The sequence below is a fragment of the Pempheris klunzingeri genome, chromosome 22 (assembly GCF_042242105.1).
Source record: "Pempheris klunzingeri isolate RE-2024b chromosome 22, fPemKlu1.hap1, whole genome shotgun sequence".
Lineage (NCBI taxonomy): Eukaryota > Metazoa > Chordata > Actinopteri > Acropomatiformes > Pempheridae > Pempheris > Pempheris klunzingeri.
In genome coordinates, this window is record NC_092033.1 from 17,389,291 (window position 1) to 17,411,421 (window position 22,131).

The window sequence follows — 22,131 nt, forward strand, 5'->3', positions numbered from 1 at the left end:
ATCTGACAAATCAGTTGAACATCCACATGAAATAGGTGGTGGTACTGAAAGCTTGGTAAAACGGTGACTATTTTTCAGGAACTATGAAACCACAGGAACTAAAAGCACTCCTTCCATTTTCTTGTTGGCATTTCCATTGCATCTGGAAATTAGGCAAAAGGACCATTAATAAAAGATGGGGAAACAACAACACAGGGTCATGTTGTGCCCACCCCTCCTCTCTGTAGTGACACTCAGGATTTGGTTGCTGTGTGAATAAAGCTGTACACCAGTTGTAGCTCCTGGGCCACCAGAAAGTACCTGGTTACTTTAGTCAAAACTGAGATAAAGTGCCTACGTGGTCCTGAAATGATTTCGGGGTCTCTGCAAAAGTTCCTGTGGTGGCTAGAAGTTCACCAAAAGTGTACTCCAATCAAAATAACTGCACAAATCTACTGATTCCACTGATATAATAGACAAAGCGTCTTGCTGAATGTGGTGCCTGAATGGATTAAGAATCAGACTTTCACCCAGTTGAGCAGGGTTGAATCCTAGATGAATTAGTGAATTTAATTAATTTATATTATCAGTCTTCAGTCGCAGTTTGATTAGGTTTATGCACCAAAACTACCTGGTAAGGTTTAGGAAGAGATCTTGGGTTTGGGTTTAAAGCAGGAGCCAGTTTGAATGAGAATGCTTTTTTGCGGAGCAACAAGTGGGTTGGAGTCTACGGTATTCCATAAACTGAAAATCTTACAAGTGAAAAACTGAAAGTGTGGACCTTCTTTTATGCTGCTTAGTGAGTATCCACCTCCTGTGTTGGCCAAACCTCTGCATCAGAGGGTTGCAGGATGTGAAGTATCTAAACTCAGAAGAGGTGTAGCACAGTTGGTGCCACTATGTGGCACTCACTGTCGCCTGTCCTCAGAGATCGCCTCCATCGCCCCAGACTTACATGACAGCTTAAAGCCTCAGCTGCAGGAGTGATGCTGACATCCAAGGCAATCACTGTTGTCCTGTGGTTACGTGATTTTTTATTATTCAAACCAGAGCTCTTAGCTTCATCTTCATCTATTTAATGTTCATCCTGTCAGTTTTTAGTTCTTAAAAATCAAAGTCACATTTGAAAAGACTATTTGATTTTAGACTGGGCTGCAAACATTTTGTCTCAAAGAGTTCCTGAAGTCGGATTCATGACGATTTTTCTTTGACTTTTTTTTTGCACTTCAGAAGACCAGTTGATTGTTAAGGCACTATGTGCGGGAATAGTCGAGGTTCAGACCAACTCAAACCATCAGTACCATGAGGTGTACATCCCACACCCCTCTAGCATCCAGAAACGTCCACTTTTAATGGTCCTAATTGTATGTTTTTACATGAGGTCCTGACATCTTTCATCATTCAACAGCAACATCTTGACAATTAAAACACTGGTGCAGTCTAACATGTTTTCACAATGTTCAAACATCTAAACTGAAGACCTTAACTGAACTGAAGACTCTCTAGTTCTGGAACATAGAACAAACTATATGTCAAATAAAAGAGAAAATATGAAGTGCATTGACTTTGGTCCTTATTTCTCTTTCTTCTCTGCAGTTGAATGAAGCTTCAGGTCTTTTTCCTGTTAAAACCACGGTGTTCTGTTGCCATGTAAAAAACATTCTTGGATGATTCTTGGTTTGCCTCCTGAACCTAGAGTTCAGTGCATCCCTTCAGAACTCCAACTCTCTCGCTCACTTCACACATGCCGGTCCCAGACATGCAAGACAAGCAGCAGAATTAGTAAACACGCAGACGCAATTTATTTTGTCGTGATTTTACATTCCACAGTTACACATTTCTTCTTTTCCTCCCGCGTTGTGTGACTCGACAGACAAAGTACCGATGTTTAAGGTTGATAGAAGTATCTCTGTCTCCTGTCTGTATTTCTTCATCAGATAGCTGAGTAACGATGAGGCTTTCAGGAAGCTGTGACGAAGTTGTTGGCCTGATGAGTTGTGCGTAGCTGCTGTTTGGGTGTGCCATGGTTAAATCTGTTAGTCTGAGATATTTCTCAAATGTCTAGCATACTGGAAATCCATGCCTGTGCGCTTTCCTGCCAACATTAATCAATTCTGGGTTGACTACGGGCTGAACATGAAAGTCTTTAAATCTGTCTGTGAGCAGGCAGAGTATAGTAACAGGATTGGTCTAAAGGCATCACGAAGGTTGTGCATTTTCAAAATGTGCGTGATAAAATTGAGCGGAAAATATCTCAAAAAAGCTTCTCTGCTGGGCTAAGGTGGAAAGTTGGCATATCAATAAAACAAAATGTGACTAAGGCCAATGGAAACGGATTTAGATTTAGATGAATGATGGCTCACATGAGGCATGTGACGTCAAAGTCCAGGGGAGCTTTGGCTCTGCTTGAGAGACTCGTCGTTCCTTACAGACCTGATATAACCTGAAACGGAGATGTCATATATTCATTGAGTTTTCTAAATGATGTTTGACTGGTGCTCTTTTCTTAATCTTGTTGCACCCTCTTTGTCCACAATAGTATAAGGACACCTAACTGGAGAATTGTTGTGTATATACTGTACATATGCATTTTTTTTTAAGATAGCAAAAAGACTGTCTGTATACCGTTGTGTGAAGCCAAAAGTCAACATTAACTTATTTTAACTTGCATAACTTACATCATATACGCAACATAATTTCCCTTCCATAACTAATCTTCTTATTTTAAGCCAAACCATGATCTTTTTTTTTCTAAACCTAACCAAGTAGTTTTGGTGCCTGAACCGAACCTTAAAGTTAACTTACCTCAATTACGTGGCGTATCTTTAGGTATTGGCCTGGCTGGTCTCCATCTGTCCTATAGAGCGCTGAAAATGCACGTATGTGTTGTTTTGGGAGTCATGGGCCTATTCTGTCGTTTCAGTGTGAGGATGTGTTGAAAATATTAAGCACAGAGCATATGAACCACCAGGTGTGGATTGACTTGTATGCTATGGATGAGAGAGACGATGTTATTAAAGGTCATTTCAAGTTTCTTACAACTTGGGTCTCGTTGTTGTAAGTTTTAGCCATCATTCCGTGATCACGTTCTACTCACCAAGTTCATTTCTCAGATCCGCAGACAGTGACAGTCATACAACTAAGCCGAAGTCGAGAAACGGGAACAGTCAGATGATCAGACAGGTTGCAAACAAGACAACAGTTCATGCAGATTATCTAAACCAGTACCAGTCCAAGCAGTGTTGGCTACTGGGTCATAAAATGGTATCTGACAAGAACACACGTTACTTACAGATGTTCTGTGTGGCTTCATAAATGCTAAGGACTTCATTTTGAACTTGAAGTATCTCTTTTATTGATTTTTGTTTGACAGATACAGAGTATGTTGTAAATTTGCCGCAAATGTGAATTAGTTAAAAGACGGTTTTTCCATTCCCTGGAATTTATTATTATATTGTATACTGTATTTACTTTTGTTTTACTTTTTTGTTTTTGTTAGAACATAGATCAACACTTAAATCGAGAGCTTTTGTCTTCTGGCATAGCTCCCTCTTTGCCACAATGGTCCGGTAGAGCATCCACATTACTGCTGGCACTGCACCAATCTGTCTGGCCACCTTCTGCTCCATTTTACCCTCACTTATGAACTCACCCTTACTCAACTCACTCCCAAACCTGGAGGGAGCAAGCCACCATTTTCTGGCAGAGAATTATGGCCTACTGCTTGGAGGTCCGACTCTTATCCTGGCCTCTTCACAATTCGCTGCAAACCACCCCCTGGGCCTGCTGGAGAAGATGGTCTGAAGAATCCAACAGGGCCACATCAACAGCAAAAAGGAGAGATGCAATTCTGAGATTCCAAAACCAGACACCGTCCTTATCTTGGCTGCACCATTGAGATCCTGTCCATGAATGTCACAAACAGAATCGGTGGGACAGCCTCGGCAGAGTCCAACACCCGCTGAAAATGTGCCTGACGCAGCTTCCAGTTTGGTTACACAGCGATCAGATGACCCACAGCAATGGCCTCAATACCCCTTCACTCCCTTCATCAACCCTCGCGTGATGACCTTCTGGCCGCAGCTACAAGCAGCCGCCTCTGAAATGGAGGCTTTGAACATGGCCCACTCAGATTCCGTGTCCCCAACCTCTCCCAGTTCACCCTCACTACTCATTTGGATTTGCCAGGTCCACGCCACAACTCCCCCCCTACCGCCCTTTCCGTTTTCAAAGGTTGAAAATGTGCAGCATTGAGAGTCTCTCCTGGAAGACGTTCATTGTTATGCACCTAATTTGTTCACATGAAAGTTCCAACACGGGAAGGGTGTGGTGGGAGTGGGTTTCTGAAGCTGAAGCAACTTCCAAGCAGTTCTGATGAAGCATACTAGCAGCTTAACCATGGTTCACTGGTCTGTATCTTGGCAGACAATCTTTTGACTCAATTTAGAATGTCTGACAGTATTTGCTGAACCTAGCTCAACCACTCCCACCTACCCCATATTTTTTTTTCCTATGGTGGCAAAGTGAACTCCTGCCTTTCCTCTGTCTCCGATTGGCTGTGATACTTTTAGCCTAACTCTAACCATGTCACTCCATAGGCTTAATCCTTACGAATCATGGCTTTGACATCAAGAATTATTGGTTGCTCTGATTGGATGAACAAAGTTTTGCATTCATCAACTATTCCTGATTTAACTTCACAGTCATAGGGAAAAAAGTTGATCTCCAGATCCAGAAAATGTTAACAAGCCACAGTACCCCACAATTAGAATACTCCAGGTAGCATATTGATATTTTCATGAACTCACATAACCAGGATAAGGACCCACGATGTATTTAACCAGACTTACTCTTGAATAGCTCTCAGTTCAGGTTGTCTTTTTGGACAGGCTATACTACGGTTTTCAACAGATCCAATGGAGGATCATACTCATTACCTTTCAATGTCTGCTTTTTGTATTGTTGTTATTGTATTCAGCTATTCCATCGAGACTGGATGTCGGTATCTGTGCCTTCTGGCCTGCACAACTAGCTGCTGTATTTGGTCCTGGTGAGAGTTAAAATGGCCTATTTTTTGCATTCTGATTATCCTTTCTTGTGTGCATAGACATTTCTAAGCCCATAGTAATGTGTATTTTGATTTCTAACTCATGACTAGTGGCCTGAGGGGGTCTTGCAGGTACAGAACACTTAGATATTCTTCTTCAGTCTAGATGTAGTTTGAATGAGTAAGGTGACACCTTTTTGTGCATGTACTTTGATACTGTACTGTTTGCAAAAAAAAAAAAAAAAAAAAAGGCCATGCCAGGTCTTGTTGTTGCTGTTGGTGAAAGCGAAAATACGAGCTAGCAGAAAAGCCATGTGCTCGGAGAAACAGTTGGAGGTTAACAGATTCCAAAGAAGAAAAGCTGGAGCATGTTCTCATCAGATACAGTTACTTAAACCTTCCGTAGTCGCTCAGAGCGTTCGCTCAGCTCTCTTCTCTGCTGCTCTGAGCGACTCTGAGCTGCTCACCCCTTTACACCGAATCTTCTTTATCTGCCATGTCTGCTGGGAATCTCCAGAAAAGATGACAAGGCAGAAGTCAGTTGGGTTAAACAGGATATTACATCTCTCCATTTTGTCTTTCTGTTCATCAAAGCTCCTGCCTTCATACATCCCAAAGGCAGAGCTCCACTTTGTTATTATGGTAATTTTTTACAACTATTTTCAACAGAAACTGTAAAACAATGCCTCCCCCCCCCACACACACACACACACACATTCATACACACACGTTTAAGTCTATCACTAGAATGGAAAAAATACAACATTTGTTCAGGAAGTACGCTCAGTTGACAGTTCGTTCACGACATGAAGGGTTCAGTAAAAAGGAAAATATACTTTGAATAAAAGAGGGATGCATGTATAAAATGCTAAATGGCATGGGGCCATCAGATAGAATGGAATGCACCTACAAGAGAATGAAAATGGTCCAACATAACAGTTCCTGGTTGTCTCTTGAATATTCTGTACAATAATGTACAATAGTAGAGGTCCTTGATCTCCTTGTTGCCCGCATTGTCCCGCGTAACTGGAGGGACCTCCGAAGCTGGAATACTCAAAACTAACAAAGGCCACGAAACACGATCCAATCCCAGCAACCTACATGGTTTCATGTCTGGTCCATTCCTTCGTGAATTATCCCACAGAGGCTTCAAGAGTCCGCGAGAAACTTGCACAAAATCTTTCATTGATCTTAACAATCTGATTGTTCTCCTCCGATACTGCTGATTCACTGAGTTCTCCGCAATCACCAGTTAATTAGAAGCATTTCCCAGTTTAAGTTCCAACTCTTTTGCTACAACCAATCACTATCCAAAATTTTGTCTCTCACTGTCTCCACATATTTCCTTTGCAACCTTTCTTGGTCGTGGTCTGGTTCAGCATCTGTTCCACAACAACAAAACAAGCACAAATTCAAATTTTTGATAATATTTCATTTAGTTCTTTCAGTTTTTTCTCTTATTAAGATAGAAGATCGTCAAGACACCCATTTTTAAACATACACACAAATTAAGAGAAAATTTGTAACCAGGAGAGGCTGGAGATGAGTGGACAGATCAAGACATGGAGCAGTTTTTACTGTGTGTTTGTTCTCAGTCTGTGGTGTCAGTTGGTCTTTAGCAAACAGTGCCATTCTCCTGTCTGGACTTGGGGCAGGTGGATCGGGGTATTGGCTGAACAGAGGGAGCCAGGGTGCAGAAGAACCCAGCAATAAGGGTAAGGCCGAGGCCTCCCCAGGCGCAGAACATGGACCAGCCGTAGCCGTGGCCGATGTCGTCAGGCAGGCCGTACAGGTAGCGCGGGTAACGGGAAAGCTCGAAGTTGATGCCGGCAACGCAGGTACAGAGGGAGATGATGCAGAAGGTTCCTGAAACGACAGAATGAGACGAAGGAGAAAAATACGTCAGACCTCTGTCACGGTGAAAAGAGCAATCAAAGCTGAAATCTTAATCTGTGACAGCTCTGACATCTGCTGATGAAAAGCAGGTACTAAACTGGCCATGTGCTCTTAAACTGGAACCCTTTCTCCCACAAAATATGTTTGTATCCTACTCACATGACTCTTAACAGAAAACACTGTTTCTGTGTTTATAGCTGTTCCAAACCGCCACACTTGTGTGCAATGTGAAAAGCCTCCCCTCATTGGTAGGGGAGGGACCTGTACCAGGTATTTACTGAGGTCACGAGTCACACCAATGCATTATTTATCATTATTTGTTTATTTTTGCAAATGTCTCTTTTTGTAAGCTTCATTCTCCATTACGACCGTCTTAAGGCTTTTTCCTACTGTTATTTGTGTATTATTTTGTTGGCCAAAAAGCAGTTAGATATAATCAGATTTCTTGCAAAAACTACATGTGTAGGTTAGTAATAAGTTGCTAACACCCTGAAATTGACAAAAAAACACAGAGGACACGACCCCATTATCAATGTCCTGTTCACAGACGGAGCATTCTTTCCATCAGTCTCTCCTTAAAAGTATGTATAGTGTTGGACTTGGTTGCTCAAATGAAAAGTGATGTAAGTAACTGGGTGGAGCTGATAAAAAGAGCCTGATTCCTTACCTCTGCATACCGAACCAAACAGTATGTTAGACGGGCATGCTTGCTGAATCGTTGGATTTGGAAAATTACAAAATGATGTCATCATTCTGTCATCATCCTAATAAAAAAAAAATGTAATTCTGATGGCATTGTGTTTCCTAGAAAATGCATCTGCAGAATCTGTCCAGCTGTTTCTCAACGATTTTTTTGTCACTGATTCAGCTGTTAAAGATTTAAATCTATTAAGAGAGATGCTCCAGTATCAGCGATCTCCTGATACTGTCCCTGTCCAAAATGAAAAGGACGATTACTTCCAGAGCCTTGGCTGTCTGAGATACACCCAGCCTCATCACTCTACTGGGTCATTACGTTGTGGCCTAGCGTTGGTAGAAAAATGTGCCTTTCTTCCTCTTCTCTGTCGGATCTTCCCTTGGACGATCTTTGAATGACATGGCTTAGTCTGATTCATGACCCGAACAATAACTATTGTCAAAACCCCAAAAGATGACAAGGAGAATATGCCACTTCCCGAATTCAAATATTAAGCATACTATTTTAGAAATATAGAAAAAAAGAGGTCCACTGATTAACAGGTTTGGATCAAATAGAACATTTTACCAGAGGGGAAGCCTCTGGGCCTTCGAAGTATTCAGTGAGCAAGATTATTTTACTATTTATTTATTCATTTATTCTTTAACTGAAATAATAATGTTTTTCAGATCATTGTTATAAATTTGGACTCACTTATTCAGCAGATGTAACAAATGTCCTTGTAACTTAAGTGAATGTGGGCTTGGGTTTGGGGGGGGGGGGGAGTGAGATCATTTCTTGACATCTTCAGCAGTCGTGAATAAAGACAATGAAGAAGATGATAAGAGACTCACCACAGTTGTTAGTGGGTGAGGAGAAAAAAAGAGAACAAGGACTAGGAATGACAATGAAAATACAGAGCGTAGGAAACGGGGGGGGGGGGAGTTTGTGAGAAGACAGTGCGGCTGGATTAATTAAAATTTACAAAGATTAAAGAAGAAAGATTAAAGATTGCCCTTTCAGGAAAAACTTGAAAGTTTCAAGTTAGCAGCTGTAACTACCTGTGGCTAATAGGTGGCCCGCTCACCAACAAGCTGCACTGTTGGGACTGCTTACTGCTTTTGCATGACAAGGGGCTGCCATGGCAGTCGTTTAAGTAAAAGGGTTGGTGAGGTGGCACGACTGGAAGGTATGCCAAGAAATGGTTCTGCAAGACTTTACATTGAAAGCTGTCATCAAAGCAAAAGGTGGCTACTTTGAAGAATCTAAAGTATAAACCATATTCTGGTTTGTTTAACACTTTTTGTTTATTAGATTATTCCATATGTGTTCCTTCAGAGTTTTGATGTCTTCAATATTAATCTACAATGTAGAAAATAATAAAAAAAATAAAGAAAAACGATTGAATGAGAAGGTGTGTCCAAACTATTGACTGCTACTGTAGTTAAAATAATAGTTCACATAGCTAGTGACACCTGTCAGACAGCTGATGACTGTCCATAGTGATGCTGCACACAAGTACAGGGCGAATGGAAAGTCTGTCGTTTTTCCATTTAACCCCCCTCATAAAACCATAAAGTGTTTTTTACACTTCTGTATGTGTGCTCATTAAACAAATTAGATACAAAATCTTAATCTGTGAGCTTGAACATTTTTGGTCGGTAGGTTTTTGAACTATGGACACAGTCTTATGCTAAGCTAGGCTAACTATGTCATGTCACATGAGCTCCGCACTTAATACACATACATGAAATTGATATCAATTTGAACATCTCACTCTCAGAAAGAATGTAAAAAAAAAAAACACACTGATTCATTACTTTAGAATTGTTTAACAGAAAACCAGTGAAGTCATTTCTACCATGTGTCCGTTAAATGATTACAGTACAATACTGGAACAGAAGTGTGTGGTTCTTACTATATTAACCCCTATTCTCACATGACTATTTATAACCAGGTGTTCTCAGGTCATTTAGAAGTGACATCCCCAGCTGTGTTTCCTGTGCACATTAGCGCTGAATAAGAGAAGTCTGTATTTAACTCATGTTTACTGACATTGTCCATAATGTCAAAGCAAACAAAAAACCCAAATCACAGAGATGTTTTTCTTAATTAGGTTTCTCTCTTGTATGAAAAGTGTCTTAAGATAAAAATTTGTTTCGGATTGGTTGATTGATTGATGTCAATTCTCAGGGAACTAATATTATCATGTGACCTCTGTTTGGTGGAATCTTTACTTTTTGCATGGGATTAGAAGTAGAGACGACTTCCTCAATTATTACTGATTGCATTAATTGCTTGAGGCCTCCAGGAAATACTAATCACGTGTGACTGGGGCTGTAGGATGACTAATAAGGTGGAGATACTAAAATCAGCTTTAATTGTGTGCGTGACTTACCTCCCATGAGAAAGAGGAGGCCAGCCACATACTGCATGAGGCCTCTGTCCCAGCAGCAGCCCAACACCCCGATAATCCAGCCGAACAGGATGATGGCCACGGCCATGCCCATGAAACCTGCCGTCATTCGCCGCAAGTCTGAGGAAACACGGGAGAGAGGTTCGACGTCAGTAGAATAACGAGCAACCCTGACGAAGTAACACGAAGCATTCTCTCAGAAACATGAGACGTGAGGAGATTTTTTAAAAAACTGTTTGTGTGGGGAAGAACGCAACCTAAAAAAAAAAAAAAAATAGTAAAATTAGGTGCTTCATTCAGTTTTGGGTCGACAACCAGGCCTGCTGACATATAGCACTTCCAGCACACGAGGACCATCAGTGGTCAAGGACTACTGACTGAGGTCCCCGGGGACTCCAAAAGTAAACTTCATAGCAAAATATCAGGTAGGTGACACCATATGTTGGGGCGAGAGAGGTCAATGCATTTGACCCGAGAGCATCAATCTGAAACAACAAAAGCCAAACCTCCTCTCACACAGTACATGCTGTACGTGTTCCTTCAGCTTTGTTACCACTGAGCGCTTCACACCCTACACACCTTTACCGGAACAGACATCCAACTATTTATATAACTGTAGTTCTGTAGTTACTGTAAGTTTTTACAGTTATATGGAGGGATGGAGATTATGTGTACAAGTCGAGCATGATATTTGATAAAAACGTCTCATAGTTTGATCTCTAGACACAACAGAACACATGTTTATGCTGGAAAAGACACCAAAAAGGGCATTTCCCACAATATAGTCATCTAAGTTACATCACATGCACAACATAACTTCATGCACGTCACGTGATGTACTTCACTTTGGTATCTGAGGTCGCCTAAACCTAACCTAGTTGTTTTTGGTGCCTGAACTAAACACACTGCAGCTATTTCCCAAAATTAAGTCACATACGTAATGTAACTTAAGTTATTTAATAATGCAATGCTGAGGGAACATATCTACATTATTCATCTGCTTTCCTAACTTGTCTAACTTGCCTTCAGACATGAAAACAAACTGTAGGAAATATATTATACATACAAACAGCATTTCAAAGGCTGCCCTCGAGCCATTTCTAACACATGCAGATGCCCGTGCATGCGTTTCATGGGGGAAAAAAAAGCCCATGTGGAACTCCCTGTCAGTCACACTGTGTAACCATGGTGACCCCTGACCTTGTCAGTGGAGCTCGCCTGACAGTCAGTGACACTGTCGAATGATTCATCCTGCCGTGCATCAACACTGCTCTCCCTTTTTCACATATCATATTGTTTGGCTTGTCGGATTCTGTTCTCTGACTGCTGAGTTCCTCGTATTATATAGAGCATCTTTGATCATTTTTCATCATTTTTCAGCACCATGCTGTTTCAGACCTCGTGCTCTGTGTGTGATCCATATGCTGGCCAGGTTCGGGCTTTCCTGATGTTGAAGATTTTATTTTTCTCATTCATTCATTCTTTCAACCTTTGCTTACACACAGGGGTCCGATCAGCACTGAGACACACCTGTTTCTGCTTCACTTGTTTCCATAAAAGGCTAATGGCTAGCTGCTATCGATGTAGGTCAGCATGAGTTATTGCTCTACTTTGAGTGATATTTCCCCTTTTCTGGTGCCTCCGTCAGGTCAGATTAGCCCACAGCATTCTCCCTGTCATGAGCCAGATCTTGCAGGTCATTATTGTGGGACTCTTCAAGATTAAGCACCGCAGAAGACAAATACTGAGTAAAACCCCTCGTGGCGTACTCTTGAACAAGTGCCCCCTGGGTAATGACGTCCTATGATTCTCCTGCATGACTACATGAATACATACGAAGAGGACAGAGGAGTAAAGTGGTAGCAAATATAGAATAGCCTGATGTTAGTATGGCAGTATCTAAGGAAATTGGATTCGTGAAAACAAAGCGAGATCAACACGACAGCTTTGGAGGATGCTTCCATGTTCAGCTAAAGCTCGTGGAACAGTTTATTATATGGTTGGAGGCACGGTAAAACTTCCCCCTACATCCAACAAAGGATTATATCCAATTCACAGATCTGGAATCAGGCTAGAGGGTCAGAAAATAGCACAGTAATCCCTTGGGTTTCCCTCCTGCTTGGACCGGATCATTGATAACTGAATTATGGCTGGGGTAAGTCTATGGCATTAGGCAGAGAACCATTTGAACCAGTCATCACTACATCAGATTTTCATCACATGATTATCTTGGCCGAAAGAATTCATGCTAACGATATTACTGCGACATCTATGTAAAACCTGAAATAATTATAATAATTCTATTAGTTATTTTCATCAGTTTATTATGCATTTTGTGTTTTTTTAGGAAAACAAATTGCACTCAAAGCACAAATGAAGGGAAGAAGAGAGAGAGAGAGTCTATCACTAACTGAACATCACGCACGGCCGTTCGTTTGTTCGTAAAAATCTTTATCAATTTAGGAACAATGGCTGGTTAACTAGCTAGACTTGACATTAAACATGCAAAATTATATTTGTGTTTGTTCACAAAGCTCTCTGCAGCCCAGTCTCACTGAAGTTCGCGAAATAGTCATGAAATTTAATCTATGAATTCATGTCCCTGAGCGTGATTTGCAAACTTGTGTATTTCTATGGGATTATCTTTTTGTGTCAGTAGGAGGGGGAGCGAAGAAACTGTGCTGTTATTTCTCCTTTTAGGTTCGTTTTTTTTAACTGTAACCTCTACGTTACTCAACATTTAACTGAGATTTTATCCTCGTTTTCCTCTCCATCCACAAAAACGTGTGCTTGATAAGTCAACAACACGACAGGTTAATGCTATGACCATCCATTTTTATTTTTTTCTCCTTCCATCCTGGAAAATAAATTTTTTTGTCCGTTTTTAATAGCAAAAATTGAGTCATTATCCATGAGTCTCATCGACAAACACACTTTTGCATTACTTATTACTGATACTGACATATCATGTACCTTACTGAGTTTAATAATAGATCTAAGAGCTAAAGGAACACTGGTTACACTACCTAGACGTGGCAAAAAGAGGAAGCCATCAACTGCTGCCACCAGATTTCTGAGAAGGAAGGTGGCTGGAAACCCTCAAGTGACTGCAAAAGACCTGCAGCGAGACTTTTTTGGCAGCAGGCACTGGGGTTTATGGTTTCTACAGTAAGGAAGTAGAGTAGAGTAGAGTAGAGTACGCTGGAAGTGCTGTTTGTCTCAGATCTCTGGAGGAAAGACAAACCGTGCAACGCACACAAGTAAGCATTTTCATTACAAGAATTAGTGATCTCTAAGGAGAGGTGTGCTTGAGCCGTCTGCACTTATCAAAGGTTATGTGTTTGATACACCCAACCAAACATCTGCTGCCAATTCGCCAGCGTTTTTTGACATGCGTCTGAGGAAAAGTGTAAAGTGATGGACTCTGAGATATAGTACATGCTTGAGAACAGCATTGCTGAACCCTTGTGTTCTAGCTATGCGTCGCCTTGTTTGCTAGTAGAAGAGTCTGATAAAAGTCCTTGGTCTATTGAACTGGCTAATACCCCTGTCAAAGAATGCGAGGGAGAGCTCAGCTTTCACAACACCTTTTGGTCTCGTTTCCTACACAGTGATGAGTTTTGGGTTGTGGCCGTGTACCTGGGAAGAACACCTGGTTTGCGTTGTGAAGCTGTTTGGCCGTTTGAAGGATGATCGTCTGACAATCAATTTAGCAAAGTGTGAGTTTGCTAAATGAGTAGTGGGGGAGGGGAGCATGTGGCTGGTGCAGGCAAAGGTGACAACTAAGAAGGAACTTCAGTGGCCTCTTGGTCTTGAGGGTTACTACCGCAGTTTTTGTAATGTGATGCATGCGATGGAAGGCAGGTGCTGTTCTGTTTCAGTGTGATAGCAGTGGTGCCGGTAGGTGTCTCTGCAGTTGTCTGTTGCTTGTTCCCTTTTATGTTCCAGGATGACTGATCGTCATCAGCTTCATGAGCCACACCTGGGCACGATGTGGTCACTCACCTTCCTTCCAGCAGCTCCCTCTCTCTCTCTCTCTCTCTCTCTCTCTCTGTCTCTCACACACACTCCCCATCTCCTTGTGGGCACAGCTGGTGTTTAGTTTCATTGCTGCACACATGTCCACACACTCGTACACGCACGTATGGCTGACTACTGATTTTTCACATTCTTTCCTGTTTGCTCACATTTTGTTAATAAACCGCTATTGATCACTCTCAACCTCGTCTGTTCTCCCAATATTTTCACAGTTTACGAGCCGGGCTGTGATCGCACCGACTCTAAGTTCTGCTCTGAGGAACGCGTGTGAAAATAATTTTTGTAGAATCATAGCCGGAAATCGCCGTGAGCCGCTACGACTTATCACGAATGGGTCAGGTCAGGAGCTGTTCATTAAATTCAACATTAAAAAGATAACGTGCACACACACACACAGGAAATATGACAAAGCAGTGCTTGAAGTGAAGCAGTAAAGGTGCCCATATGGGCAGCTGCATGGCATGGTGTTTTCAATAAAATAAAAGCGAGACATAATCTATAAAAATGCTCAAGATAAGCTCATATGGAAGTAATTGCAAAACAATCACACACAATACATTTCCTTTACTGTCAAAACTCTGATATATTGTTGTAGGGTGTTTATGCCATTCTCCAGTGTAGGGGGCAAGGGACTTGCACTGCAGCTCGCAAGTGAAGTTAGCGACGGGGGAAGTCACAGTAGCTGAAATCAACGACATTCAATTCTGTGAGTTTGTCAGAGTCCGTCTTTGTCTTTTGGCATTGTGAATAACCTGCGCCACACATTTTGGCCATCCGCCGAGCGGCAGCACATAGTAAGAAGCATTGCTAGCCTATTTGTTTAGGGTGAAGTTCCAGCATTTCACACCAGTGAGTACCACTGCAATTTAATTACAAAAACAAAAGCAACCTTGTAATTAACCTCGCAAGTAAAATAATATTCCATTAGTTAGCTTAAATCTCTCTTACACTCTGAAATGGTCAAATCAGTGACCCTCCTCCTGACCTGGATTAGATTGTATCTGACCAGCTGGTGGGGAAGCCAAACAGATCTTTGGTAACTAAATGCCTATGAGAGCAAATGCTGCTTTGTTCACATTCGACCTTCCAGTTTCCCTTTTTGACGCAAGTAGAATACCATCACCTCCTGCTATGGAGAGTTATTTCCTCTCACGCAGGTGCAGAAGTTAAGTAAAAGTTGGCTGTAGTCCTTGTGGTTTGTTCCAGTGGAACCTTTTGGACGGCACGGGCAACATTAGTCAAGGCAGCAGTCGGCCTTCGTTGCTTCTGGTACTCTGCTTTGCGTCAGGGCCTTGAGAGCAACAACTTCAGATTAATCTGTGAAAGTTCTTCTGTTGCATTTAAACTGTTGTTGAACATTCTGAGCTTCTTAAGAGTTTCTCTAAGAAGCTCAGAATGTGGAACCAGACTTTATTACTGAAATAGTAAAATGTTTAGTAGAACAATTAACGTCCTAACTGTAAAAAATAGAACGATTGTCTTCAAAGACAAAAGCTCTTATTGGATCCTCCTGATTACGGATGCTTTGCAGTGAATAACTGTGAATAGTAACTGTGCTCATTTGTTTACTGTATCCGCGGGCTGCTGTCTATCTGCTTCTCTCTGCTGCTTAATAGAGTCCATTGTTCAGCTCTGTGCTGCAATTCCCTTTTAATTACATCTTGCTCCAGGACCAGTGGCCCAATGAAATGTTATTTCATAAAAGGGAAATGGCATTTGGTGCCTGTGAGGTAATACTGTTTTCTCAGTCAGATAGATGGAGAGGAAATGTCCTGGCTGTAATAGCTAAAAGATTGCCTGTTAATCAGCAGTTTGCTGCCGCGGACACTCCTCTACATTATTAGAAAATCCAGTGCGGGAGCACCGTTTTGTAACTGGAACATATTAAGTGAACTATTGCAGTGGATCTTCACTTTGTGACCTGGGGCTATTTACTTTATGGCGCACCCACATCTGCCTCATCCACTCCTACTTTAATTACTTCATTTTCCACAGCCTTTCATCACCACCCAACAGTCAGTGCATTCCATTGCTATTAGACCATTAAACGCCTGTTATCAGTTGTCATCAGGAGCATAGATTAGAGGTAGTAGAACGCTACTCCTAATTGGCTCATTAAGCGGTTATCATCTACTGGTAAGGCGGAACGACCCATATTTACATTTATTGTTCAGGCAGCAACCTCTAGTGCCTGTACTAATTATTATGAGTGCAAAGGAGAGAGTCAGATGCTTAAAGAGGGCGTTCATCGAACACGATCATGCTTTGGGGAACAGGAAACTGAACATATCCGTTTCCTCCTAATGAATCAACATGAGTGTCATTAACTCCCACAAGAGTTAACAACAGCTCACACACACACTGTGTTTTACAGCACCTGGCTTGCTGGCATGGCTAAGTGCAACTGTAAATTCAGAGGTTGCTACCGTTACTGCTGGTACCAGTTTTATGGTAATTAAAAACAGGTCCGACCATCTTCCACATCTGACCAGTCTTGGGAAATATCTAATATAATGTCAGTGATGATGACAAGAAATCATTTCCAAAGGGTGATGCCACGTGCCACAAAGTTCCGCCACCCACGTCAAACTCTCAGCATTTTCTAGAGGATTTTCTAAATGAGCTCCTCTAAGCTATTCCTTTTCAACAGAACCTCCCTCCTACCCATCCATCCCCAGTCCCCAATCATTGCTCCTGCACATTTCCCAAACTAAATGGATTACGGTACTGTATACTATAGAATCACAGATGAATTAAATACTGGGTGACATAGTATGAAGAGCGCCAAAGTCTGCATAGGGAGGAAGTCGGGTCTAATGGTAAAAAAACAACTGGTTTGTTGAAAGTAGAGAAGCTTCTTTGTCATTGTGACAATAATAAACATGCTTTTAAGATTTTGGAATGATCATTATCATGGTGAAAATTGTCTGAGATGTCCTTTGGCCTAAGGCCTCAAAGATAGCCTGCTAAGGGCCACGATTCAGCACCATGGACAGGACCAATAATAACTGCAGGTAAAGTGTGTATTTTCAAAGCGATGAGCCTTCTGAGCAATGGGTACTGTCGGACAAATAGGATTTCAGTCCAACGGGGCAATTTTCGGCCGATTGGAGTTTCGGAATAATCTGCCATTGAAACAACTGCATGGCCCCCACGAAACATGAGCAGTCAGTTGATGAGGCTACTGAGAAACAAAACAGATTCTCTGATCCGCCAAATCACTTTATTTGGAGATAAAAGTGAAACAAAAGTGGTGAAATTGAATTTGAAGGCCTATCTCAAGCTTAGGGGCTTTGGGTCTGATTGACCATGTAAAGCGAATCACAATGTAACCAACTGCAATGCCCAGGGTCACGTGCGTTTTGAGATGTGAGAGTGGCGAAGCATTTCTGATGAGAGGAGTTGGTTGAGGGGAAGGTTTCAGAGAGATTTGAGATTTGCTGAGGTTTTGCTGCTGTAAGCATATAGCTCTGACACACAGGCTTGCCTGCAGCCACAGCTCATTGGGGAGGAGGAATAGACCATAATTTCATTACCCCATGCCAACTGCCACTGAGCAGAAAACAATCGAGTGGGAAAATCAAATTATGCAAGATAGCAGGGAGGAGGGAGAAGGTGGTTGTGATGGGGATGAGTTGGCAACAGCGACAGCAGCATCAACGTCTTTAAATACATTTGCTATTTGCTGAAGAAGCCCTAACAACACGCCAACACAACAAGTCAGTAGCAGTGCGAGCACCCCTGTGGGTTGAGTCAGGGGCCTGAGGGAGCCAGCCGAGTGTATACAGAGGGATGGGTAGATGAAGGGTGGACAGGGAGTTATCACTGATGAACGTCTCCTGGAGAACATCAGACGTATCGGTCCCCGTGGAGCTGGCTGGTTGGAGCAGGATAGCTGGCGTATTGGAGTGTTACTACAGTGACATGCTCTTATGAGCTGTCCATCCCTCTGTGCTGCAGATGGAAGTCTGGTGGACCTTTGATATGACGCGTAAACATGAAAACGGGACCATAATGCACGATGAGTCGTCGTAATGCCGTGCGGCCGTATCAGCATAAATATAATGAAAGCCTAGATAATGACACAAGGACTGCAGCGTTCGTTACACTTCACGTGTCCAAGTGTTGAAAAGGATGGATTAAGTTTTTGCTGTTCAACAATGGAGTTACAAAAACTACCAACTTAGTGCCACAGGCATTGGGTCATTAAAGAGAGCTTAGAGAGCTTACCCAGTCATGCTTAGCAAACAAGCACGAGATTCTGCCAATTAGATTTGGAGATATCTTGCATGATAATTTGTCGGTTTGGCACGAGGTTGAGAAGAAAACTCACTAGGTATGTTTCTGGCTGGTGGAGAACAGTTTTTATGAATAACAATGCAATAGCTGCCTGATAGATTACGAGATGCCCCTTGTGCCTCTTGTTATCTCGGTGTCGTGGGTAGGTTAGGATCGAGTGTGCTTCTAAAGTTCTTATTAGATGGTTGACAGATGTGGACCCTTTCTAGGGTGTAGTGTATAGAGGTGAAATGGACAGCACGGTTATCTCGTGCTCTTATTTAATTTTATTACATTTAATTTCTTACACAACTAGCTTTCATGTTTACAATGACAGTATGAATGTTCTCTGGAGAAAACAGATTCCTGTTTCCTGTTTTTCCAATCTATAAAACCTAATCAGTATGGAATCAGTGCGTGGCAGCTGTCTCGCTCTTCAGCTTAAAGGTCAACTGGCTAGACGGCTGCGTGTCTGCTCAAAGATTGTGGGTCAGTGGCTTAGCTTCAAGTTTCCGAGTTGTGTTAAGTAAAATGATGTCTCTGGCCGCTAATATAATGTGTTAACCCGCATTCATATTTTACTTGAAAAATATCAGCTTTTGTCATCAAACAGAAGATTTTGAGTCCCGCAGACGGTGGAACTCTTGTTCTTCAGTCTGTCAAGCTGTTAAATTGGAGTTTGATTTCCAAGTAGGCCTCAGTGTTCCTGCGTCAACTAAACACTAATATGTAAAAAGGAATGACTAAATTCATCGCCATGCATATGGGATGTAATATGTTATAATTGGTAAATAAATGGTAATATTCTGAAGTCAAGTCAAATCAAATCAGATCAAATCAAATGAAATCAATGTCTTGGCAGAAAGACCGTCTAAAAGTGTGCTCCATCATACTCATTTGAACAACTGTCTCACTCTCCTCTATGACATCAGACACTGTCTTTGTCCTTAAGTGTAGTGTGAGGATGACACTTTGCACAGGCTAGTTTGTTTCAAGCAAACCAGGGTATTAACACCTCTCGTTTCTCTTCTTAGACCCAAAATGTCCCTCTTCATTCTCTCCTTGACCCTCTCCAGTTTCAAACATTCTTCCTTTCTCTTGGCTCTGTCCATTACCCGTCCCTCCAACCCCTCTTTGAACCACACCTGTTACTTGTTCCCTGTTCATGTCTGTATCAGGTTCCTCCTTGTTCTGTAAACCTTATTGCCAACATGTTTTTGACCTGCTGCCAGTTTGTGACGGGGGCAGAGCTAAGGCTTAGCCTGGACTGCCTTCAGGTTGACCAGTTGTAAGCCTATGCATTGACCATTCCCTCTTTAGAAGTCCCGTAAGTTCAGCATGCTCTGTCTCTATGTGTTGCACCTGTTTCCTTGTGCTTCCTGTATCTTGTCTGGGATTGATATAAACACCACAATGTACAAATGGGTCAAAAGAGAAAAGTTTAGTCATTAAACATGAATGCCATCTTAGATGCCCAGCAGCTTTAGTATGGAATGCCATGACACATCAGACGTACTGTTGCTGTATAGTAATTTTTATCCTTTTGAAATTATTTGCATGAAGATAGTTGATAGTAACATGATCAACATATAATGATTTATCTTATTGGACTGAAATTTTAAAAGGACAGACCTTATCTTGTGGTTGTGCAGATATCTTTCTCTGGACCAAAGTTTAGGAGTGACAGGACAAACAACACTGTTGCCCTTAGTTACGCTTATCTAGAATGAATATGCTCGAAAGGACACCATCTTTATCAGTCATTCAGCTCTTCTAAGCTATTTTACCATCTTTAATGATTTCATATGATCAGGGTGACGCTTTCTATTAATCAAGGTAATGTTTTCTATCAATCAAGGTCAGGAACTGCATTAACAGATAAAGAGATGAAAATCAGCAGCTTAATTGATTTGTATCTCCGATAATTGTAAAACAAGAAAAGAAAACTACTGGCAAAGAAAAAAAGGAAATTCTCCAACTGGTGCCTCTGGTAGCCAGATCCCTCCCCTGGCAAGCTGTATGACATACTTCTCTACTAATATCCAATATTATTCTCTTTCTAAAAGGCTGTGAGCCTCAGAGAAGACTACATGCTGTAGAGGGAGCAGAGGTGCTCACAGCTAATCAGAGCACAGCATCATTAAGGTTTGGGTTTGCATGGCATTGTGTTAATGGCTGTTGTGCGCCCCTTTAATGGGCCAGTCCACCGCCACCGCCTTTAAAATGGGACTTGTGTGACTCAGCAATTTTGGATTTTTGTAATCTGTTCAGGTCTGGTGCCAAGTTGTTGAGCGAGTGAAGCTTCAGTCTGGACCCCAAAATCTGCATGAAAGAGCAGAAAAGAAAGCAAGAGTTGGGGAGAGGCAGAGGCAGAGCTGGCGCGGAGAGAGATACTAAAAGCTCTCAGCCATTAATATCTGCAGTTCTAGATGCTCTGAGCATGGAAATGAAAGTGTTCCTCATTCACAAGGGATGTGCAGAGCTGAGTGCTTAAGGGGAGACAGGAAAAGAGAGAAGAAATGACAATGTTTGGGTTAATTCACACATTTTGCAAAAGGTGAAACAAAGTTAAAATGATTTCACGGTTAGTCAGAATATCTATGTTTAAAGTTTATGTAAATGGGACTTAAAGAGAACATGAATACCAGTGGTAGTACGGCCACTGTAGCTTGTGCACGCTGGATCAAATTTAGCTCATACAAAGTCGTTTCAGGATATTTGTGACAAAACTTTATTCACCATTTTACACTTATTACTTTTCTTGATTGTGTAAGGGGAAAGGGTTTTTTGGGCCAGAGTGCATCACGTGATCCTGTACTGAAAAGTGTAGCCACTAATATAAGCCGAAATTGTCTTACAACCAAGTCCGCAATGCTCATGTTGGTTTTTAAGCAGAATAGGACACTAAAACACAAAATAAAGTGTAGAGATGCAAAAAGTTGAAAGACACATGATTTAAAAGCAGGGGGCTAATCTTACAGTGTCCAACATCGAGAAGGTGCATTATGTCAAAGAGTGCATTGATCAACTAACAGACACAGAAAGGTGTCGAAGGTGGTTCCAATTCCCTGACAACTGAAGAAACTCTATCTGTCGACCAAGATCATGTGATACGATCAAAAGCTCCAGAGCAGCTGGTGAATGGACCTTGAGGTGAGAGCGTCATGTCAACTATTTCAAACACGTTTAGTGTACATAGACAATACAGAAACTGCAGACCCTTTTTTTCCCCCCTTTAACAGTGGTCTCTAAACCTCGGTCTGTCATTGATCATGATTCCAGCTATTCCTCCCGTTGTTGCATATGTTACACGGTTCACACCTAATATCTGCTCAAAGTGAACAGGCCTGTAGGGTTTTCTCCAGATGAGGTAAGACTAACCACTATATCTTCTAATGTACTGCAGTTCTGGGTGTTCAGCTGTATGGCAGGTGACTGACAGGTAGAGGCTGGTGGCGCTATGGGTACCAGCAAGGTGACATGAGTGAAGTGCCTGTTGTTCCTCACTACCATGCCAATGATTAGCCAGTGGTCAGGTGACCTGCAGACCTGGCCTACTGGATGGACAACGATGTTCACTGTGTTTGAAATCTGGCGTTCTGTGCTGCAGAAAAAGGTAGCAGCTGTGATGGGAAGCAACAATTAGAGAAAGAAGTGTAGATTGTACCAACATGTAAAGTGAGATTCTAACTTAAAAACTTGATACACTACATAAATTTTTCCCCCATTCTGTTGTTTGATGGGGTTTATTAATTCTATGGTAAATGGACTTCATAGAGCACCTTTCTATCTGGATAAAAC

The 22,131-nt window shown here is 41.8% G+C and overlaps 1 protein-coding gene across 1 annotated transcript in view; it reads right to left on the reverse strand.

The window, feature by feature from the left end:
* Positions 1-6,641: 6,641 nt before the first annotated feature.
* tmem178bb (transmembrane protein 178Bb) overlaps positions 6,642-22,131 on the reverse strand; it is an 82,708-nt gene continuing 67,218 nt past the window's right edge. The window contains exons 3-4 of the mRNA XM_070854078.1: positions 9,997-10,134; positions 6,642-6,892 (exon numbers count right to left, since the gene is read on the reverse strand). Of these exons, the coding sequence (XP_070710179.1) occupies positions 6,642-6,892; positions 9,997-10,134 (389 nt within the window). The remainder of the gene's footprint in view (positions 6,893-9,996; positions 10,135-22,131) is intronic.